Genomic DNA, 24648 nt, shown 5'->3' with positions numbered 1-24648 from the left:
GTGTACTAGGAAAGAGTGTGTTGACTCAGTATCACTGTTTTTCTTCTTGGTAGGACTAACCTGTCACAGGAGCTTCTCTGGCACCTTGGAAACCAGAATGTTGTCATTATTGCTATTATATGTTTCCAGGAAATGACAGATAATATTTTTTTTCAAATTACTTCAGCTGTGGTAGCTTTTGCCTTTGTCAGTAGTACTTTTTCCCCCCCTTTTTTCCAAATAAGATGATAACTTGGAAGTGTGTCTTTAAATTATTTTCATAAAATTAGAAGGAACTATAAGTAAGAAAATATTATTGCATATGCATTTTAGAGCTACTCATGGCTGTGACAACAGTCAGTTTTCTAGAAAAATAGCTGATTATAGAAATTATGGAGTTGTACAGTTCACTAGTGCAGCATGATGTATAAAGCAGTGGGAAGGGGATAAGTTGAAGTAAAAATTAGGAAAGAACAGGTTTTTCGGGCACTGTTTTTTAACATCTCCAGCTTTTTCTTCCTGACAAAGCAAGGAGTGTGAACAGAGTAAAGAGAAAAGCTTGGCTTAGGTTACTGTTTCTGCATGTTATCTGCGCTGCTGTAGTTTTTATCTAATGCTTTCAACACTGTTTTTATCTGCAATTCTTTCAGCCTTGTCTTTTCAGACACTGAGAGCTTGATCCAATGAGCAGATTGGATCTGCTTATTGTTCACCTGGTGCCATTCCTCATTCTTCGTAGTTGCTGTTTATTTGTTCTCTTATGAAGTGTGTGGTAAGAGTCATTTAGGGCCAAATCCTCCTCTGCTAAATTCAATAGGAATCATAATTTCTGCTTTAGCAAAAATGGGATAGAGTTCTCTGTCCCCTGCAAAAACCAGCATTGTTCCCAGATGTCCTCTTTGGCAACCCAGTTTCTACTACCTTGAACACGTGTTCTTCTCTATATTCAGAGTGAAGTTGGTAAAGAAAATACCTTTCCTCTTACAGTAGCATTTAAAGCTCCTTATTATCCTAACAGGAAGTGGCGGAGGAGGCTACCCATCTATTAACAGTATTTATGATAACCCACATGAAAGTCTAGTGCATACAAACCTTTAGGTTAACTTTTCCCTGGAGATGTCTGTAAGTAATACTGGGACATCCTTGTGCCAGTAAGGAAGAGATGTTTTTTAAAACAGTGCGAAGAAATTGCTCCTGAGTGATTCATTAGTTTAGATGCTGTGCAGAATAATAGATGGGAAAAGGTAATGAGCCTGTGAGGTCATTTAGGATTGCTGCCTGCTCTGGTTTGTGGAGCAGTCTCCTGTAAGTAATCCTGGGAATGGATTTGCCTTCAATCCCACAACAGTTTGTAGGTACTTTTCCCAGTAACAAGGATGTTGTCTCCACTCAAAATGTAGTAGCTCCAAATGTACAAAAGTAGCTGTAGACAAATGAGGAGTAAGGATAGATGGAGCAGACTGGGAAGCAGGATTAGTACATTCAGTTTAGAGGGCAATAGATGTTTTGACACTCCTATGGAGCAGTGGCTCAATACATAATGTGTAATCCGAGCAACAATAAGGCTGCCTCAGAGGCAGATTCATTGCAATACTGACTGCAGATACCATCTCCTGCTGTAATTGTTTCTTGAGACGGGCTTTCCTTCTGGCTCACAACTGTCATTCATTAGTATCATGAGGGGGCATGTAAACTTGACAGAGCATGTAGGTATGTAGGGAAATGATGTGGTTTGGCTGGGAGTCATTGCAAGGGAGAAATACTTAATAGTCATGCGATATTGCAGTTACATATCGTTTATTGTATTACTATTATTCGTTGCTCAAATAACTATGTACATAGGGTTCCGTATATGGGCCTGCGTGAGTGCATAAATATAAATACGCACAAGCGGTTTAAAGGATTTATTTGATGAGCGGGGGGTGACAGCACAATTCAAAAGCAGCACATTCACGGATAAGAACTACAGATAATGCCAAGCATGTACCAGTAAAGACTTTACAGTATTTAAGCATTAAAGTCAGTGCTTGTGCAAGACTTCATTTCTCAGTGCAAGGCATGTTCGTGCAGTACCTGGTATGGTCAATGTTAGAGTGGTTGCGCGGTTTCTATACTTCCCCTTTGCTCTGGAATGCGCAAATGTGCAGCAGATGCCTGCTTTCATGTCAGTCTGTCGCTTCCCCGCCGCGGGCGCTGGGCTGGCGGCTCTGCCCCGGGACGCGCCCGGAGCGGGCTCTCGGCCGTGGTGCCGGCGGCCGCCGCTGGGGGGCGCCAGGGCCCCGCCGCCTGCCCGGGAGCGGCGGTCCCAGAGCCTGTTCCGGCCGCAGGATCCGGCCCGGCCCGCTTCCCAAAGCCCGCGGCTGTGGGTTGTAACAAATGCTCTCCGCTTTCGGGGCTTCAGCAGAACTGCCACGGGGCTGTTTCCCGGGCGGTCCCTGTGTCTGCAGCCACTCCTCGAGCAGCTCATGCCTTCCTCTCTGTGCTTTTACTCCTCCCAGTATCTTGGATCCCCTTTGGTAAGGCCAGAGGAGTGAGGTCATGGAGTTGGCTCTTGAGAGCACATTGTTCGTCCCCTCGTGTTTCACATCAGTGCTAGGCTGTGTTCCAGGCTGCACAATGCATTTACGGTGTTTAGTCACTCCCATGGTGCGGTAATATCTGGGATGATTAACATTTTTGCCTTTGTAATAAATTTATTTGGAATGGCTAGTACTCGTGCATGTGGCTGTGTAATCTTCTTCAAGGGAAATACTCATTTCCCAAAAATGTCTCCCTCCAGCCTTCCTGTCCATCAGATGCCACCAGATGCATGGTAGGGCCTAGTATGGACAATGAGCTCTGTAAATTCCATATCAAAATATATCAATTTCCAGACTAGACGTTTAATTTTAAGTTCGTTTTTGAAGAAGTATTGTCTCAGGTGAGTTTTTATTTAAATTGAAAACTGAAATGACTTATGTTCTCTGAGACCATTTGTATTCCTAGACACAGATTTTTACCACTGATCAAGGAGGCAGATTTACATGAAAGCCTTGCTCAAAAATTGGTATTGCATCTCCAGGCTGTGCACAGAGTCTTGTTTTGTTGCCATCAGAATCAGTTGGGGTGTGGATTTGCTGTATTTGCATCTATACTTTCGACACTAGTGTAATGTAATTTGAAAACAAGTAACTGCAGTATTCCCACTCCTTTGCAACTGTACCTTGTTCTTTTATGTCCAGCTAAACAGTTAATTCCTGTGACCTCTTGGTCTAAAAGCTGAACTTGCTACTAAATATCTTCTTCAGTTGCAGCCACGTGTGTGGCTTGCTCAGGCTGCACCTCAGTGTAGTAGAACATTCATACTCAATATTAGTTGCCTCCATCCGTATTGAACACAGGGAGAATCACTATGCATCAAGGAAAGAGGAGAATGTGATAAACTTGTTGAACATGTTGCATGAATATCTATTAGCTGAATTCACAACTTACTGTTCTCTTTTGCATAGAAAAGGTGTAGTGAATGCCTCACTGTCAGGGCATCAGTGATCTTCCTCTTGAAAATAAAAATAATCTTGTTATTGCTTCTACTTAAATGAGTGAATAAGTATCTCAAAAATGGCTTTATTTAGAGTGTTATTTATTCTTACTTGATTATTGGATCGACTAATCTTACTTTCAATTAGTTTTAGAATGCGTGCGAATTGCCTTATTCTTGCAAGGAAAAAAGATGCACTTCCTCAAGGAAGAGAATAATGCAAGCATATGAGTCATCCACTTAACCTGGTCACATAATCTCATTTGTTAAACTGTAGAATGTTGCTGTCACTAAAACTTTAATGTGGTTGCTGTGAATGTATCACGTCTTGCTGACTTTGTAAAAGTCATTATATGTAGAGATATACTGTAAATACTTTAATGAACAATAGGGAGGGTTCCTAATGATGGGCTTGTAATACCTAAAACGGCTTAAATTTTTTTTTTTTTTCCTTTTTAGCAAGCTTCTTAAGAGAAAGAAGTCCGAAAAAGGGCTGCAGGGAGTGACTGGAGAATGGTTTGAAGAAATAAAAAGAAGAAAATTTCAGAATTACATTGATGTCAATAGAATGCTAAAAGCACCATTAGAGCATCAGCTAAGGAAGAGCAAAAACACCAGTGAGTTGCATTTGTCCATTTTCTTATCACCAAACCAATGTCTTATAGCATGTCAGAGTGTAATAGTTAAGGAGTTTCTGAAATTGCACCGAGCTTCTTCTCATATCATAGTTTTACCAAAGATATATTTTCAAAATGGGTATGTTTCTTTGAGCAGATTCTGTTAAAAGCAGAGCTGGGATTCACAAGAGAAAATCCCTGTTATTGTTATGCCATAGTTAGAATCATAGTACGGCCCAGGTTGGAAGGACATCAGATGATCTTCAGGTCCAACTTTTCATAGGAAAGGGAACCTGGATGAGATTATTTAGTACCATTTGCAGTCACATCTTGTAAACCTCCAGTGATGGGGACTCTACCATATGCCTGAGGAGGCTGTTCCAGTGATTAATTGTCCTCCTGTAAAAAATTTCTTTATTAATCAAAATGAAATTGCTATAATTATGGTAAATACAGTGGTAGTTTCCCAGTCAAAGCAGTGATGTTTGCACTGTATAAAAAGGTTGTGGTTTAACCCCAGCTGGCAGCTAAGCACTACACAGCCACTCACTCATTCCCCCACCTTGGGAGGGGGTGAGAATTGGAAGGCTAAAAGTGGATTGAGATAAAGAGAGTTGATAGATAAAGCAAAAGCCATACACACAAGCAAAGCAGAGCAAGGAATTCATTCACCACTCCCCATGGTCAGGCAGGTGTTCAGCCATCTCCAGGACTCCATCACATGTAACAGTGACTTGAGGAGACAAATGCCATCACTGTGAACGTCCCCCCCCTTCCTTCTTCTTCCCCTAGATTTTATATGCTATATTTAGATTTTATATCCCTATGGTATGGGATATCCATTAGGTCAGCTGGGGCCAGCTGTCCCAGCTGTGTCCCCTCCCGCCTCCTTGTGCACCCCCAATCCACTCACTGATGGGGTGGAGTGAAAAGCAGAAAAGGCCTTGGCTCTGTGTAAGCCCTGCTCAGCAGTAAGGAAAACATCCCTGAATTATCAACACTGTTCTCAGCACAAATCCAGAACATAGCCCCATATTAGCTGCTGTGGAAATAATTAAAGCAGCCAAACCCAGCACATTCTCTACTCCTTATTCCATACCTTTTGCATCATACTCAGGTCCCACACTATCCAGTATATCCCCATTAACCACCCCACTGCCTTCCCCTTGCCCCTGCTCTTGCTTGGACTTACCCGCATACTGCAGTCTCTCAGGGGAATACCTGCTCCAAGTAGAGCCACAGTCTCTCCAGGGATATACTTGCTGCAGCATGGACTTATCCACAGCCCCAGTCCATGTGAGGTGCAGATGCTGCCCCGTGCTATTTTTATAAATGACACTTAGCTTTCATTTCTGGGTTTGCTTTCTCCTACAGTCATTGGATAAGCCATTTTCAGGCTGTTGTGTTGTTTCAGGCGTGCGTTGTTTAAAATGGAAAAGAAAATGTAATGCCTTATTTCTGAGCGAAGTCTTGTTTCCTTATATTCTCCAGTTCCCTGTGGTGTGTAGCAAACCCTGCTGCTTCTTTCCCTGATCTGTGAGCAATACTCATCCTCACCTTCACACCAAATGCCAGCTGCTTTTACAGGCAGACTGAGTTTATGTTCCATTTGAAGAAAGCAAGTCATAACCTTCCCAGAGAAATCATTCACAGTATCTTGCATTGAAAATACAGTTCTGATATGCAATTTGTAGCAGAAAAAAAAAGGTACTCCAGTGGCCACAGGAATCCCATAGTAAGGAATTCTATGATACAGAGGACACGTTAATCTGAATTAGTGTTATGTAGTTATGTTACAGTCTGTTAAGTAGTATATTCTGGATTGTCACATTCATATTTCTTACAAACATATGAGTAATGATTGTGGGTGGCTCAATTTTCAAATGTTTGATTTGCTTATATTTTAAAACAGTTATGATTTTCGAGTGATTGAGTGCTGATTACTTTCAGAAAATCAGCCTCATGTATCCCACGTGCATCACCCAAAACCAATAATACCTTCTGAAACGTTAGACCTGTTTTCTAGTTAGTCATTATAAACCAGCATGTCACATAGTCTGTCCAAAAATGTCAAAACTGGATTTTCCAGACATAAAAGGTAAGCAAAAGAAAATTGTTTATGAAGACATAACATTTATGTATATTTTAATACTGTATTTATTAAGAACTTCAAACAAGTCTACTTTTTATCATGTTTTTAGATCATAAAGAAATAAAAATGTCATCCCGCACAAATCCTCAAGCACAAAAGAACACTTCAGCTTCTTTTCTGGGGTTCAGATCACCTTTTGCTTGGCTTTCCTCCTTTAGAAAATCCAGGAAAACCCAGACTCAGAAGCAACCACGGTGAGCTATAATCAGAACATACATTACTTCCAGCTTTTAAAAAGTCTATGAATTGTTCTGTGTTTTGCTTAGAAAACTTTGTTAAATTATTTTTCCAGTCTCTTGCTTTTCACCTCATTGGGAAGATTGGGATTTTACTTGGTCATGTAATGAGAGATTATCTGTATTGTATCAGAAGAAAGAGGACTAAGTCACAAGTAATAGGCAGAGTCTCTTGGCTAAATCTATTTTGTTCAGGTTTTGCATAAAGGCTTAAAGTATATGAACGACCGTAGACGTAGGAGTAGCTGCAGCCTATTTAGTTCCCTCTCAAGAGGACACGGTGTAAGGTGCATGGGGATCTGGTGCCCTATGGCTGTGATACAATAGGAAAGTGTAGCTTTCCCATGTCATGGCAGAGAGTACCGGCCCCAGGCAGCTCTGCTGCATCAGTTCCCACCACATCTAGCCCAGAGGCAGCTTAGAGGCAGCCCTGCAGCTTTAGTGCCAGCCAGACAAACCAGACGGCTCTTGGCACTTTTGCCTTCTGTGCTTTGTCAGTGCTTTGGTTTCAGCTGGATCTGAACCAAAGATGGTCTCATACGCAGGTCTGGAGCTGCTGGTTGAAGAGCATCCTTCTCCTTTGCCATTCCCAAGGTAAAAGGTGCTGTTCAGAGGGAATGGGGTGGGGGAAAGCTACAGCCAGGCTGGTTAGGCTGCCTGTTCTCTCTTAACTTTTGTCCTGTATGGCCGTATGTCAGCAACAAGTGAATGAAGTCTTACTATTCTTCTGTGCATCTTAGGGTAATGCTTGGGACTGGCAATCACAGGTAGAGCTGCATTGTGCAGTGCTGTGAAATCTAAGTATAAAGGTGCAAAATCTTTGGTACAAAAAGCTGATTTTCACTCAGTGAGTCTCAGTTTGGTATTCTGGTCTGTGCCTGGGGCTCCATGCTGGCACGATGGTAAGACAAGGAACAGCTGTAATAAACAATGAGAGGGAATGTAAGCCTCTAAAGAAATTATGATTAGTCTGGTATGTAGGTTTTGTAACAGAGCAGCTTGCTATTGTGGAGTGTTTGTATCAAAGCAGAAGATTTAAGGAGAGGTTTGAGTAGAGGCTGTGAGGTTAGCTTTGTGGATGTTCACTGGTAACTATTCTCTTACATAACAACACAACAGAAAAAGAATATGCAGTGTTAACACTGCTCCTTACCTGTCATCTTCTCCTTCCTTTTTCTTGTAACCTCGTAATGCCCCTCATCCTGGAACACAGAAATGTTGGGCCACAGTCTTCCCTGAAGAATAAAGGGACACTTGTGTAACTGAGAATCAGATTTCACGGGTGCTTTTTCCTTGTGAACAGTGAGGTAGCCAATGCACACATGAAGGTCTAGGCTTTGCTGTACAATCTAAGCACTGAAATGATTTCTTAATTTAAGAAGGCAAAAAAACCAAACCGTGCCTACTCATTGCATCAGCTTTTTTCCTGTGTGTTTATCTGGATTTTCCATGGAAAATCTATTGTATCTCGGGTTCAGATGCCTTTGATTTCTGACCGAGCATAACTTGAAAAATAAACAAGTCAATCCTGACGTGTAACTGAGCTGATTGCTACATTTTCTAGTCACGCCTCTCTGTTGAAAACTTCCCCCACCCTCTTCTAGGTGTTGCCGTGGCATGTGGTTTGCTTTATGCATAGGCAAAGCACTGAAATAATCTGCCTCTCTCCAGGTAGAGTTATTTTGGAGAGCCAGTGAAACACTATAGGACGCAGCACTGTAAATCCTTGTAAGTAAGCCTAACTGGCAGAAGCTTTTCAACGGCTAAACATTAATGGCTGGTTAGAGGGTCCTTTAAGTTCTGGAGAGACAGTTTCGTCAGCTGCGGTGGTGTTTTACTGTGAGGATAAATTATGGATGCTGCAGGAAGGAGTGCGCTTACATGGAGATACAGAAGATGCTAATAAAAGGTTTGTAACTGTAGTCTGAAGGCAATGAAATGTTTGCTCACTTTTGGTTCAAAGGTGTCAGTGTTCTAGAATTCATCCTTATTATTTTCTAATAGGTAAGTGTGATTCATCCTGGTCAAAAATGCTGTTTAACTGTGTTTTCAGCATATGTGAGTTATGCGTTTGGTTTTTAGTTGGCTTCTTATGTAGTTCTGATAAGAATAGTATTGAAGAAAATGGATTATACTGACATCAGACAGCTTGGAGGTAGCCTGGGGAAGACAGGTGCCTTGCCTCTGTGGAAATACTAATTTGCAGCAGATTTCAATTCATGGATTTTTATTACTGTTACCAGTAGTGATAGTCATCTTTTACTTTTAATCTTACATTAAAAAGATACATATGTATGTAAGTGGAAAAGTATAAAACATAATTTCTTGTCTTCCATACTGAGTAGTATTTTCCAGATGGCAAATATTTCTGAACTTGAACATCAATTTAGTTTCTTTCCTGTTTATGAATAATAGACAATATTTACAAGTATGTGTGTATGCATTGTTTGCAAAATAATGTAAACAGTGCTCAGTATCATTAACCAAAAAAGAAACTGTATTGCTGTTTCCTAAAATTAAGCAATATTTCTCTGAAAGTAAGCAAAACTTTAATTTTGAAATGCTGGAAAACTTAAAAATGTTCGTAGAAAATAATGAGGCAGTTCGGGAAATGAAGAGATTGGCATAGGGAAAAGATTAAAATAACCTTGTTTGTATAAGTTAGCAGGGAGAAAAATAAAGCAGGATGCAGTGACCAGTTATTTCTGAGAGAACAGTGACAATAAAGACACGGATTAATTTAGAATAGTGCCAGAGGTGCAAATGAAAATTTAAATTTTGCCTAGACTATCAGAAGACATTTCTAACTGACATTTCTAACTAACATGTCTACTTCATGTAGGTTCATTGCAAGGAGCAATTAATCCAACATCAAGTGAGGAGAGCTTTGTGCTCTTGGGCTTTGCCAAAGAGTGGCTTTGCACAGTAAAGCTGAAAAAGAAAGCTTCTAACAAAGTTTTTGCATTTTTATTATGGGTATAAGTAAAACTAAGGTAACTTGCTAAGCCACAGGATTTTACTGAACTTAAATTGCAGGAAATCATTGTAAAAGCTCTGAAACGTGAGTTTCGTTCTTAATTTGTTTTAAAAGCATTAAAACATACTCAACTTTATTTAAGTTTAAAGGAAGAGCTACACATATTTCTAAGTTCTGTTTCTGTAAACTTCATTCAGAAGGAGAAGTAACCCACTGATTTAATGGCTGTTTTTATTTAGAGCTACAAGGAAAAATTAGGAATTTCAGAATCAGACTGTCTAGCCAAATCCTAATCCCGCTGAAGTCAACAGGCTTGTTTGGTTTCAGCTGGACCCCGTGTCAGAGAGGAATCCTGGTTTTACAGTTCACAATTACAGAAGCAAAAACAAATTGCACCTTTCAACTGTTCTTCCCTGCCTGCAAGCACATTGCAAACAAATGACAAAGCACTTCAGGAGGAAAGGCTGGGCCACAAAGAACTTGCCAACAAGCCGGTTTATACTTGCTGTTGAAGCACAATAAAGTAGTCTACCTGAGCACAGGGAGCTTTTAAGAGCCTAAGAACAAGGTCATTCATAAAGACTTTGAGACAAACAGGACTGAGCAGAACCATCTTTCCCTACTTCATTTTCTCTCAAGAATTAACTTCCTGGGAAAAAACAGTTTCTGAGACAAGGAAGAACTGGCAATAAGCACAGGCTGAACAACATTTCCTTCAGGGCTTTTGAACAGACGGGGTTTGCTTAATTGTAAAATAAGGATCTGCAGACTCGAATAGACTCAGTGTAAGTCAAGTCCTGTTCTTGTTTCTTTAGTTTATTTTGTATTTGTCTGCAAGTCACCCCATTGAACAGAGTACTTTTTATATTCAGGGTTTCTCGGCATGTTCTAACCACTGCATTACTCATGGACGCTCGAGCCAGTTCTCTGCCAAGCCCTTGCAGTCTTAAATAGCTTAGGAAAACAGATGAGCCTTCTACCATGTCTTAAAAATTGGTAAATAAAGGCCGTTTTGGGTGAGTAGCAGCAAGTTCCAAAGTTCACACCAAAAACAATCTGCTGTCTGTCTCTCATCCTTTGCAGGGACAGAGCACAGCTCTGCATCTGAGCAGGGTGAAATGGAAGAGAAAAACAATAGAATTGCAGATGCAAACCACTCAGAGATTTACAAGTATATAACTTAGGCTATGAGTAGTACCTACTAAATTATTGCTGTTTGGAAAAAGAATGAATACCATCTTACCATAATGCTGGATTGAAACAACTGCTTTATGGCTGTTGAAGACACTGAGATGTCAGTAGGTTGAGTTCATGTTGGGCTGTGCAGTTATGAAATTTGCAAGCTGACAAGGCCAAACTGAATGGTACATTTTCCCAGCACTCTATTTTTGCAGGATTTTGGCAGGGCGGGGAGTTAAGGATGAATTCTTCATAGAGCAAGTTTTCTTCAGATGCTTCTCAATAGTTGTTAAAATGAGAAGCTGCTGGATATTCACTACCTGATGAAATTACATCAAGTTCCTTTTAAAAGCCAACATTTAAATCCCTCTGCCTACAGATATGACAGTTCTGCTAGCCCATCCTCAAAAGTGGAAGAAATGGCAACGGTAAGTAGTATATCAATTTATTGTCTGCGATGCTTAAATACTGATTTTTCAAAAACTAGTCCCCATGGTTTAGGCCGTTGCTTTAACATCTGTTTAAGTAGTATTCCTGAAGTTCTTGTTTTAAATGCTGAGTAAAATGTCTGTGCTGTGAACTTGTTGCATGTAGTAGAATGAGCTTGCCTGTTAGGTATAAAAGTCCAAAGCCTTCCTAGCTAGGCCCTAAGTCTAGCTCTGCCAGATTTCAGTTCTTTCATAATGACAGAATAATTGCATGGATCTTTTCCTAGGTCAAGACGCTCACATATCTTGGCAACTGTAACCAACCTGTAAATAGATCAAAACTTACACTAAACAATAATCTCATGTATTTACTTTGTTTCGTTTCATTTGTACAAGGATGAAAAAGAGTAGCTGGCTTGGGCAGGCAGTAGGGTAGAACCTCTTCTGCAACATTTCCATGCACAGAGTTACCATGTAAATGTAAATTTTGAAGTAGGAAATTTTTTTTTATGTATGTTTCCTTTTATAAGCGCAAGCTCATTTTAAGGATAAAACAACAGCTTTATTTCTGATGTAATTTTAAGTGCATGCTGTTGAAATAACAGATTTTCTTCCAAGGATTATATTTTCTAGTTTAATTACTTTATTACCCTGTATTACTAACATGTTTTTCCTCATCTTCAGTTGGGTTGTATAAGCACAGAGGGGACTAAGAAGGTATACAGTGTATAATCAAAGGCACAGAGGATGTAAACTGGCCACCTCCCTTCTCTCATATTTCAAAAACAAAGGGATAATCTATATTAATATATGGCTGAGCAAAGATCTTATCAGAGAATCCTGCGTGTTATATAAACATATAATATAAAGCTGTATTATAGCTAGACTAGTAAAATATTATGAATATGGTGAACAACAAAGTAGTAAGGTGGGTTTTTTTGAAAAAAGGAGAAAGAGTTTCAGCTAAAATAATTCAGGAGTTAAACAGTTGTCTGTACTTCTACCATCTGAGACTGTGAGCTGAGAGAAATATGGATGGGACAGAGCCTCTCCAGTTTAAGATTTGATCCAAACACAGATGGGGAATAGGATGACATTTTCCCCACTTTTACCACTAAGTGCTGTCTTGCAATAAGAAAATGGACTGTAGTGTTAAATTACTAAATCTCTGTTGGGAGGTCAACGTGTGAATTTTAAAATACACTGGTCAAGGAAGAAGTGATTGGGGAAAACTAAATTGAGAGATACAATTCAATGTGTGAATTTTAAAATACACTGGTCAAGGAAGAAGTGATTGGGGAAAACTAAATTGAGAGATACAGTGCAATAAGGATGCATTTGGATAAAATAAGTAAACTATGCCCTTATCCAAAACATGCTACAGTATGAGGACAAGATGAGTAATTCTCCTTATTATATGTGTAGAAGTCTATAAAATGCATGCAATTTTACAGCCCTCAGTTGTGTATTTTAATAATACGTTATTTAATGGACTGACAGAGTTTGCTCACCTCTGGGACTTGTGACACAATTTGTGATGTGACATGTGAAATGTGATTTGAACTCACATGTAGAACTGAAACCAGGTTACCTTACAATTTTTAACAGGCTGAAATGTGTAATTCTCCAAAGTCAACTGTAACAAGTGGTCATTCTTTTGATACAAACCAAAATGAAATAATGGAGAAAAGTACACTGGAATGGAATGAACAGCTGGAGAAGGAGATTTTCAGTGGTAAGTGTGTGTCCTTACTTTGTTCTGATGGTATTGTTACCAGAAGTGACTGTGTTTTGAGAGAATTTTCTGCAAAAGCACAGGCTTTATAGACATGGCTCATTTCTAGCAGAGTGGCTACTTTTTGTTCTCTTCATCTGACCGTGGAATGTCTACTCCAACATTGACTTCAAAAGATGTCACTGATCACTCTTTGAATGCATTTTATCTCATACTGATACAGTTCAGAAGAGTCACATGTAGCTGTGTACAGTTCTCCCTGCTGTTTCTGTTGGGAGCCCACACTGCACCCTCTAGATGCAGACATGTGGTTCTGTGAGAATTCTATTCCAGTTTCCTGCATGCATAATTTTGATAATGATGAATTACTGGGCTGATTTTAAAAACTGTAAAGCCACAAACCACAGAAGCAAGATGCATTATGGCATTCAGTTAGCTTTCTGGGAGCCTTTATAACCCCAGTCAAGAGTTGCACGTTCTTTTTTGGCTTGGCTCATGTCCTCCCAATGAAAGACTCAGAAACAACTCATCTTTTTTCTTGTTCTGAGTTTCTCAGGATTATTCTCTTTTGTGTGCTGAAGAGAAACTTAGAAAAATGGAGAATTATAGTACCTTCAGATGACATTTTATTCCAACTATACATACTTATCAATGTCAATGCTTTCTTAATGATTTTGTACTGTTAGCACAGATCTGTAATGACTGGTCAGTCAGTCTTACGTACTTAAGTGGATCAGGAAATTCTGTAACAAAACAGTCATATCCATTGTATATTATGTATATTCTGGTATTTTCAAAATACCAGAAGAAGACAATTAGCAAAAGCATAATTTGTTTTGACAATAAAAATAGTTTTAGTACATTGCTGTCAGTCTTCTGACTGAATATCTTGGTTAATTGAGCTATATAATGTTTAATTCCAGTTCATGAGGTTGCCTATATATATGTATATAAATATGTATTTGTTGCTAGATTGAATCCTAACTATTTAATTACCCATTCTTATCCAGAAAATGCCATTTTCAGTGCTCAATTAAGTGTAATAGACTACAATTCAGAAGAGAACTTCTTTTATGAATGAAACAAACAGTGGACACGCCAGACTACTGAATATGCTTCTTTGATGGTTTGCAGGATTCTGTTTTCTTACAGTTACATCATAACTGTGCTTTGTGAACATGCAGAAAGGTCCATGGTTGCCTAGTGAATTCTTTTCAGGGATTTTTTTGCTTACAAACTATATTTGGAAGGTTCACACACACACAAATATACAATGTGTGAGTGAGAACTCAGACTTCAAATTGTTTTGTTCTTCTTTTGAATAGCATGAAGACTAACATTTACATAAAGAGCAGTCATGGCGGAGGACATTTTTTTTCTTGCAGTTATAATGGGTGACTGCTGAAAGGTCCTATGGAGGAAGAATGTGTGGTTTGGGAAGGGTTTTGAATTCTTTTAAAGCCAGTTCTGATTATTAATGTAGTACGTGAAACTTTTTAACATAAATAGTCAGAAGATTATTAAAGAAAACAAAACCAAGTATGTTTTTTTTTTTTTTTTTCCTGTGCAGTTCTGAGTGATCTGGATGACCAGCTGGCCCAGGAACAAATCCAAGACCCTTTGGACAGGACAGTTTCTACTAGCAGTGCATCAAATGTCCAAAGTAGTAGTGCATTCCCTACTTCAAAGAGGCAGACTGCTAGTAGGGGGCAACAGAGAAATGACTGGAGTGATATGCCTAGCACATTTTGCCCAGATGGACTGAGAACACTAAGGGCCAAAGATGAACACAAGATTTTCATCAGACCAAGGAAGTTACACAGTGCATATATGAACTGGCACCAAACAGCCTTTCAAGAAGACTGCAGTTATGGTGATGCAATCGATGGAAATCCTCGTCTGCACCGTAGGAGGCTGTCTTCGGTTTCTTTCGGACGGTCTTCAGAAGGGAGCTTATATCCTCCTTCTGTAACACAGAACAGTGGATTTAGGCACAAGAGTTGTATGAACAGGGATACAGCTGGCAGAAGTTACTCTGTATGTTCCCTTCGGAGATGTCCATCATCAGTATCTTCTGATCAGCTATCAGCATCAAGTTTACAGCATCCATTGGCAAGGGAGAGCAAGAATGGTTTTGTACCAAGGTTTGGTCAACAGAACCCAAAGAGAATTCCTCTGTCTTCCATTGTATGGAACAACACACCAGACTCTTCTGAAGAAACTCCGGAAAAAATGTTTAGAACTCAATCACTGATGGAGTTTCATGCTACAGACTATGGCAGATATCCCAGCTCTTTACAAGAAACTAAGAAACACTCAAGTTACCACTCAAAACACCACTATAGAAGATCTATTTCAAGCAGTAATTGCTTTAGCAGAGTTAGTTGCCCTGACAAAGCTACTTCTCCGTTGCCCTTTGATAACTGGGAAAACTATCCTTTGTACAAATCAGAAAATAATCTCTCTAGATCCTACTACAGAGATACCTCTTCTCATGGCAAGTTGTATGCAAACCAAAAAAATTCTTCTTATGGAAGAAAAGACAGCTATCCTTCTTGGGCTGATATTCCTCAGTGTTACAGTGATGAAGTGTTTGTTTCCCCTGATGCCAGCTTTGAAGTGTTTATGGCCAATTTAAATGACCAGCAGTGGGCACATACAAAGAATGCCAAGTTTGGTTCACAGCGCCTGCAGAACGATTTTCACATGTACTCTCCAGAAAATACAAGTATCAAAAGGATGACAAGAACTGCAAACAGAACTTTTTCAGAATTCACTGAGGGCTGTCAGCCTTGGCTAAATCATAGCTCTTCTGTTTCTTCATCTGGTATCAGAACTGATGAGTCAGTCTTTCCCAGTTCAAAGGACCAACCAAAACCTACAGGACTGAACAGGAATTCAGTTGTCATTACCCAAAGGAGTACTAAGGCAGACTTTGCACACCTGGAAAGGGCTGAATGTATGAAACAGCAAGATGGAAACATGCTGTTACAGTCAGTTCCTCAACAAGCAGATACAAGCTACATCAACGCACGGAGTTTTTCCTCTAACAGCCCTGCTTCTGCCATGTGGCAAAGAGATGTATCTCTCTTTAACACAATGACATCAAAGAGACAAACCCAAGCCACTGCCAGAGGAGATACTGCAAAAATTTATATATCAAATGGTGATAAAAGAAATTTGGAAATGAAGGAAAATGATTGCCCACCCAACAGTGTGTTCAGTCAGCCTCTCTGTATTTCCCCAGCTGGTAAGAGCAGGAAAGAACCTTTTCTTCCAAGTCAGAAAGAATGGGAACATAATCTGCATTATGCAGCACAAAGAGAGAGCATCAAACAGGGTAACTGGAGTGCAGAAGCCCTTAACGAAGCTACTCCAAAGAGACAGTCCTCCCTACTGAATGTTACTTCTGCTCTATCCACTGAAAAATTAGCAAGCTGTCAAGGCATGTTGTCCTGTCCTCCTGAGTGCTCATCTAGTTTCTCAAAAAGCTCTCCACAAGCACTTTCTCATAAAGACAATTCTCAATGCTTAGGAACACTAACTAGCTCTTCAGTAAATTGCACATTTACTGACTCTCAAGCAGAAGAGAGAAAAACAGCTCAAGTGAGCAGAACAGGTGTTAGCAAAAAGATTTCACAGAAAACATGGCAAAACGCAAGCACTTTAGTTACTAAGGACTGTAATGGACAATTCACTGCTGGTTCTCCACAAAATGGAAATAATGGAAATTCTGGAAATATTTATATTCATAGTTTTGATGGAGACCCCAATACCTCTGAAAATAGTTTAAGTTATTTTTGCCTTGAAAAAGGAACTGGAAAAATGAGGAGTACTTCACCTTGTATCGGAAGGTTTCACAAGCAAGACAGCTCACCAAGACATACCAGTAGCTGCAGTATTACTGGCTCCCCTGGCAGAAACAGCTCCAAATCTTCTGACCCCCTTGTTATTTATTACACTTTGCCTAGAAAATCAGCTAGCATTGCGGGCAGTATTATGTCAGATACACCCATCTCTTTACCTAGAGAAAGCAGAACAACATACGATTGTTTGAGGTCTGAAACTCCACATAGAGCTGACCCCTTTTGTTCTAATCAAAGAGATGTGTCTTCTTTAGACCCAACATGTTCCTTTTTAACATCAGCATCATTAAATGCTGCTACAAGTAATAAAGATTACCCCAGTCCTTTAACCAAAAGTATGAATGATTCAATAAGTAGTAGTACATCAGTTGATCTGACAGACAGATGTAAACATCTAAGTAGAAGAGAATCCTCTGTGTTTTCAGATTATAAGGAGGGGGGAAATTTTTTGCAGAAATATAAAACCACAAGCACATTTACAGTTTGTGTTGATGAAGATCATGTCAAGTATCATGAATTAGTTTCAATTTATTACACACTACCACGGAGGCATTCAAGAACATTTTGTAGCCTCTTTAGAGATAATTCAGAGGATGCAGATTTACCTTGTCCCAAAGAAAATGCTCAGTCACCAAGAATACAAAACAAGAAAAATGAAGATCATGTGAGTTTAGCAAATGGCTTTTCCCCTGCTACTTCAGAAAAAGAGGTGCCTTCATATTCTTCTGATCAAGTATCTTCAGTTTTGGTCACACCTCAGAATTTAAGAACTGCTGCTGATAGTGAAGAGGAGAGTTCTCACTTTTCCCCTAGCTCTGAGAAGTCAGTGAGTGTGGTAACGAACAAGAAAGAAAATTCAGCATATCTTTCATTAGCAGAAAATGTGCTTTCTGATGTGGTGACAAAAGAAATTTCTTTTGGTGGCCCACAACCCACTGCAATAGTGGCTAAGTCAGGTAAGGTCATTTCTGATGCTTCAAGCAGCCAAAATGCAGAAATACATCTGAAAGAAAAGAAGGAAATTTTACAAAGAGCCACACCACTAATGTCCACTTCATCAACCCCTCCCAAGCCAGGCACACATTTAGAGAATCATTTATATTCTACTTCAACGAATAAAAATATTATTCAGAAGGGAAGCTCTGAAAGTTGCTCTCAGCCCCCAAAAGTGAACAACAGGAAAAATTTGAACAGTTTACTCCTCCGCTCCGGAGAGAAGAGTTCCCTTGGAAGGAGTGGTAACACAGCACACGCTGATGTGCCACTTACTCCCGTGGAAGACGTGTACACAGATAGTACCCAAGTTAAACAGAGAGTAAATTTCCTACACCAAACCACCCCTCTGCGTAATAATAAATTTAATGGACTGCAATTAAGAGCTGACAGTTCAAGAAAAAAAGAAAATGGTTTAAACTTTTGTAGCAAAGTGCTTCCAGAGTCTCAGAGAAAAACATCTGAGGTGAGCACAGCTTCCAGTGCTGATCCATTACTTCAGCTAGGCAAAGTGACTAGCACAGATACAGATGAAGTAAAGAATTTAAAAATTAAAAAAGAGCAAAACTCACAGAGTTCTCATATGGGTAAAGTTTACAGCAGTTTTCAGGAATCAAAGAGGCGTAGTGAAGGCAACCTGAACACTAAAGTTCCCAGGGCTACACAAGATAAGAAGATAACACAGAGTGCAGAAGATGAGAACAAACTTCTTTCTGACTGCATGAGAGACAAAGTCAAAGATATAGAAAAAAGGAAAAACAGACCTTCAATTAAAAATAAATTGGCAGCTGTTTACAAAACAAGTCGTAAATTTTCAAGTAAAAATTTACCCCCCAAGCCACACATAAGTAACATTTTTTCACAGAATGATGGAAGTGCCACTTCTTTAGAGGTCAACATGTCCCTTGACTCATTGATTTCAATGGATTCCCACCAGCCATTCCTGGAGTTGGACAATGAAAATCAGAATCACAGTCTGAACTCTGATAAGAATTTGCCAAGACCAAGAACAGCTGAGAATAAGAAGACTGAAAATCAGAATGATCCTTCTTTGCTTGTTAACACCAAAAGGAGGCCTTTTACAAGTTCATACACCCAGAAGGAAGCCATCAGTCCTCGAAAAACTGGAGTGAAAGTGGAAAATAGGCCAAGACTCACAACTGTATTTCCAGATAAAGCAGTAACCATGAGAAATAAGAATTCCCAAATGCTTGATCTTGGGTTAGAAAGCAAAATCCAGCCCATCACTCCCAGTGCTACTACCTCATATCCACTGGATGAAGAGAAAGGAAGAGCTAGCAGTCATGCCTGCGCTCCTCCCTCGCCACTTTTAACTGACAAAAACTTAAACACCTATGTAAATAACTGTTTGCAGGCAGACACATGTCCAGAGCAAAACTTGGCTTCCCAGACAGTGCTTGGTCAGCGTCAAAATACCTCTCAGCCTACTGGCTTAGAAAACGCTAACCTCAATAGCTATCGGTTGCGCAAGAGCCATGCGAAAAGTCAGCGTGAGCGTCACCTCTCTGAGAGCATTTGTGCTCGAGATTCCCTTGAGACCTCTGCCTCAGGAAGCAATATTCTACCCAAAGATGGCATACATGGGAAGAGATTTAAGTCTTACTCAGAGCTGTTGTCTTGTGACGAGAATGAAAACTGGGCGTCAGACGATGAGAAATGTTACAGCACTAGAAATTTAATGTATCCGTCTGTGGAATTTGGTATATTTGGCAAAGAGCAACAACTGGCTTTCCTGGAAAATATCAAGAGGTCACTCACAGAAGGGCGATTATGGAGACCGTGTCTTCTTAATAACCCTGGCGCTTTCAGAGATACAGAGAACTCTTCTATAAACAGGGCTGAGCTTCTGAGCTCGAGTTCTGCTGGGAGCAAAATGTCATCAGCTGCTTCATCGCCCCGAGAGCTGACTGATACCTACGTGGAAGACCCAGCCACTTATTCGGACTCAGACAGTGATACCACCACCGATGATGAATATTACCTAGATGAGATAGATAAAGAATCAGAGCTATGAAGGGACCGTGGTACTAAGAGGGCATGATAGCGTGGTAGTTTCTGGGCAGGCAAAAACATGTCAAATACGTTGAGTCCATTCTTGTGCTGCTATAAATCAGTACAGCTTCCTTAGTTTCAAGGGAGTTAGTATGTTATATTAGCTGAGCATTAGACTTTTGTATCAAATGTGTGGCTTCACCATTCCTGTTTCTCTTAGCAGGGAAAAACAATGTTAAAAAATCCCTTCCCCAAATACTAGAAGGTAAATAGCTGTGGAGTTTTGGGCAGTGTGAGTCCAGGAATGGCTGAGTCAGCAAGCAGTAGTTAGGTTCCTGCCAGTTACAAAGCGCTGGAATGGATAAATTCTAGCTTGAGCTGCTTTTTCTTACAGAACTTAATAGAAAACCAAGAACTTAATTTGCTAATAATTTGCTGTTTCTCTGATGTTCCTCATTATCAAGCATGATAATGCTAATCCATCTCACTGAACAAATATCCTCACAAAATGAAACCTCTTAAATTTTTACAGCATATTCTGTATGAATGTTATTTTTCTGCATTCCTGGGAAGTGTAGCAGTAATGTCCCTGGTGGCATTTATTCTGCTGTGCTGTTGAGGCAGATTCCACATCAGGACTTTCCAGCATTGCAAGAGCAGTGAGCAGTGTGAGTTGCAGAAGTATTTCTAGTGTAGGAGAAAAAGCTCAACACAGGGTACAGCACTAAAAACTGACCGAAAGAAAGACAGCTGAGCATGGAAATCTGCTTTCCAGACATGTAAGATTCATAACTGGCACAGCTTTGGTTACAGTTGACATGATTGGCCAGATTTCTGCATTTGACTTAGAAACAGGTCAATTTGGATTAGTAGTCAGACACTTTTAACAATTCAAAATATGAAAATATTCAGCCTGTTGATTTCCTATATAAACCTCATAGGCTGAATCTTAAGTTGTTGTGGGAAGATAACCAAAAGAACTTGTGAGGTCCCAAAGTTCTGCAGCTGCCTCTGCTTGGCTGGTCTCAGGATGAGGCAGCTGCATCCACTGGGCTCCTTCAGGGCAGCAGCACCTGGGGCAGCCTGAGAGGGCATTTGGCTGGGGCACCACTACTCTGGTAGTACAGATTGGTAGCTTTTTACATGCAAAGTAAAAAAAAAACAGTAGGAAAGGCTCTTTGCCCTTTGCTAAATTACCATCCGTTTTTGGTATTTTTAAACTGTTCCTGCTGTGACCACAGTACTCTTTATCCTCCAAACTGAACGGCTGTAAACATGTTCCATTGGCTCTTCTTCAGCCACAACAATAATGTAGTATTATTACTCAGTAGCCAAAACTTGTCCCTGGCCATTAAATTTCTAACTAAGCTTTGTTCTCTTTTTATGAAAAATCAGAAGTGGCTCACTGAGCCAGAAAATATATTTTAAAATAATTATACATTTTCTTCTACTTAATTTCTAATTTCACATATGGTCTGAAGTGATGGTCCATATTTTTATATGCTTTTTAATCCAATAAAATTTCTGTAGGATATAACTATATTTTTCTAACTCAAAGGACAGTATACTGGTATTTTAAAATTATATCTTTCACACAAAACAAGCTTGTACCACTGACTACTCCACAAGAAACTAAAAGATGAAAATATTACAGTTAGGTAAGAGGTATCCTTATTTTTTCATGCTGTAAGCTTCGTTAAAGAAGTGGGTCTGTAGTTCAAATCTGTACTGATATGTAAGTATTATTTTATGCTGGGGTAATTTGTCTTTAGTTGTACATAGAAGGACTAACATAAACTGTATACTTATAGTCAGAATTGATCTCTACGACGTGCCTGTTTCACAAGGATATAAGAATATGCTGACATGGGCAATGCTGTAATGAAATGACTACTGTATAATTGCAGTCTTGTAAAATGTGGTATTCTAAGGAGAAATTATGTTTTTCTGTAAATGTTTCTATTCTCTGTGTACAGGATTCTGTAGAGTAAGACAATAAAACCAGCTGAGTATCTGTGCGGAATTTCTGCTGTTGTACATTTCTGCAAAATATATTAATCCAAAAATTTGGGATACCAGCCTACATAAGGTAAAGAATAATAAAAGAAATGTTTACAAAGGAAGTAAATGGTCATACAGTTTTTCTTGACTAGAGGTGGATGGTTTAGAACATTTTTATTTGTAAATATTTTCTACCCATTCAACAGTAGTTGGATTAAGTTTTCACCTTGCAGGCATAAATTTTTTTCATTTGCTATGCTGTGTATGACAGGAAATCAGGTGGCTTGATTTAATGATTTAATGTAAGCAAGTAAAAACTGCTTTTGATTGTAAATCAGTTGTGGAAGACTGCAGCCTGTTGAGGATCTGTAAACTAAAATTTCACTGAACTCTTAACAGTTGATTGCATGAAAACATAGGGAGAAATACCTTCCAAGTAGCAATCATTTCCATTCATTTTAGCAATTTTGACACTTCCACTCTTCCAAGATTTTCTTTGGCAAAGATATATTCTATAAATATTTATAATTTATAGGATTTTCATATTTAAAACTATTTGTTTGAAATAAATTCCGCATTCACATGAAAAAATGTATTGATACTGCATTTGTTTTTCACTTGCTGTGAATGCAATAGATTATAAAAAAAAAATTTAAAAAATCCAGCATCTTAATATGGTTGCCAACATCATCAGGGTGCTGATGCCAACAAAGCCATGGATTGAGCGGGGCAGCCAGTCTTGGTCCGTCTTGCAGCTGTAGCCAGCAGCCACATCAGCTGCTGGGCTCAGGCCTGCATCCTGCACAGGAAGGATGTGCTGCCTTCTCCTGTCCTGCCAGCTGATGAGTCTCCAGCACACAAAGACTTTCCTGTCAGTGGTAGAATCTTTACAGTAGACATATTAAGCCCTTAGAGAGCTATATGCCTACAACTTGCCTTGAGGTGCCAATACTCCATGCAGGGGCCAAGGGTAGTGTTTGGTGAGTAGTTTTACAAGGTGATGATCTCCACATGAAAATCCCTTCAGCTGCAGTTAGGCCTGAAAGAAACCTGGCTGCCACGTGCCTGTAATGGTGTGTGAGACTCATCACGGTCTTTCAACCTTAATTACTGCAGCCAGTATTTGTGGTACCTGAGCTCAGTGATGCAGTCCCTCAGTCTGGCTTCAGAAGGAAACATGGTTTATGAACTAAGGCGGTTTATCTGTCTAGACCTCTGTCCACCCAGTAGGTCATGCATGTGCCCAGATGATCTTTCAGCATTCTACCATCTTGATGACATTTGAAAGAAGGGACAGAAATCTCATGGTTTCATCAAAGGATAACTCAGGGTGGGTGTGACCTCAGAAGGTCTCCAGCCTCCTGCTCGCAGCAGATTAGCTTCGAGGTCAGGGCTGGCTTCTCAAGGCTTCATCCAGTTGAGGCTTGAAAATCTCTGAAGATGGAGACTGGACAGCCTCTCTGGGCAACCTGTACCTCAGTCTGTAACATGGACACATTACAGGGTGACCATCTCTTCTTTCAACTCATGCCAGTTGTCTTTCATCCTTCTGCCCTGCACCATCTCATGGTCTTCCTGGGGGCTTCTGTAAGGTCCACCCCCTCATCGAAGGTATCTCTTAACAGGCTTAGCAAGTCCAGCTGCCCCAGCCTCTCCTCACAGAGCTGATGCTCCAGCTCTGCCATCTCAGTGGCTTCCCCTGGAACTGATCCAGTTTATTGATGTCTTGTATTGTGGAGCACGAGGCTGGATGCAGGATCTAGATGTGATCTAACAAGTACTGAGTGGAGGTGGATAATGACTCCCCTTGACCTCTGGCTCTGCTCGTGTTCATACAGCCCAGGCTGCTGTTGGCCATCGTTACTGCCAGGGCTCATTGACGGCCCATGTCCCTCTCCCTGCCCAGCAGGACCCCCTGGGCCATTCTCTCAGAGCTGGTCCCAGCAGCTGGTCCCAGCTCATACCAGAACAGGGTATGAGCTTCCCAGGGACAGTGGCCCAAAAGCACTATCAGGCCCAGAGCCCCCCACCTCCTCAGAGCTCCTCCTGCTCTCCCTGCCCATGGCTCATGACACCATTTCAGCCCAGCCTGGAGCCATCAGTCCCTGCCCCACTGATGGCACAGATCATTGGTCTCCACCTCTCCACTGCCCTTCCTGGCCAGCCCACCCTGTTGAGTCTGGCCCTATCTGCAGGGTGACATCCCCAGGACAGGCAGCTAGCCCAGAGTGGTGTCTGACCCCAGTTTCCCTCACAGGGACCGATCCTGATCTGCAGATTGATGTCCCCACCTGACCTCAGCCCTCACCTGTACTCTGCAACATGACACAAGTTTTCTCTCACCTGTTGGGAGTATCACACATGGTATGTTGGTGGAGATCTGTGGCTGTCAGAAGTGAGGGAATTGAGGAGACTAAAGACAAAAGCAAGGAGGAAACCAGACTTCGTAATTCCCCCTTCAAGGAACCTGTTTTTCATGGTCTATATGCACAGAGACTTGAAGTTCACGTTATTCAAAACCAGGCAGAATTCATTTGTGCTCTCATTGCTTTGCATGTGAAAATCCAGGCTTGCCCGGAAGCTTCATTGAATTCTCCTACAGTCTCGTAAGCCCTCCCATCTACTCATACCTTGAAATACTTCTTGGTAGCAGCAAGTAGTAAAAATGATAAAACAACCCTAGGAGACAAATCGTTTGAGTTTTACCCTCTTTACTTGTATCCCAACATTTTAACTCCATGAAATTACCTTGTTGTTACATTTGCTAGAGGATTCTGTTATCCCTTTTTCCCCATCACCACGCATCACAGCACTGATGAGGGCCACCAGCAGCACCTCACCCACAGGCCTCAGGAGCACCTGGGCATGTGTGCATGCCTGAGCCTCCTCTCCGGGGCACGGAACTGAGCCCAGGGACAGGGAACAATGTGTCGGTGCATCCTAACAGGGTCCCTG

General features: G+C 40.5%; 1 protein-coding gene across 3 annotated transcripts in view; it reads left to right on the top strand.

Annotated features, from left to right (window-relative positions):
• The window catches only part of EXPH5 (exophilin 5), a 34653-nt gene extending 12938 nt beyond the window's left edge, over window positions 1–21715 (top strand). For 2 of the 3 annotated variants that reach the window (XM_039564560.1, XM_019286461.3), the window contains exons 2-6: window positions 3956–4113; window positions 6315–6459; window positions 11037–11085; window positions 12694–12820; window positions 14391–21715. In XM_039564560.1, the coding sequence (XP_039420494.1) occupies window positions 3956–4113; window positions 6315–6459; window positions 11037–11085; window positions 12694–12820; window positions 14391–19714 (5803 nt within the window). In that variant the 3' untranslated portion in view covers window positions 19715–21715. Of the gene's footprint in view, window positions 1–3955; window positions 4114–6314; window positions 6460–8172; window positions 8411–11036; window positions 11086–12693; window positions 12821–14390 lie in introns of those variants that run through there. The other variant, XM_019286462.3, reaches the window with a different exon arrangement.
• Window positions 21716–24648: the final 2933 nt, after the last annotated feature.

The sequence above is a fragment of the Corvus cornix genome, chromosome 1 (genome assembly GCF_000738735.6).
Source record: "Corvus cornix cornix isolate S_Up_H32 chromosome 1, ASM73873v5, whole genome shotgun sequence".
Classification (NCBI taxonomy): domain Eukaryota; kingdom Metazoa; phylum Chordata; class Aves; order Passeriformes; family Corvidae; genus Corvus; species Corvus cornix.
This window is presented reverse-complemented; position numbering and strand designations above follow the sequence as displayed.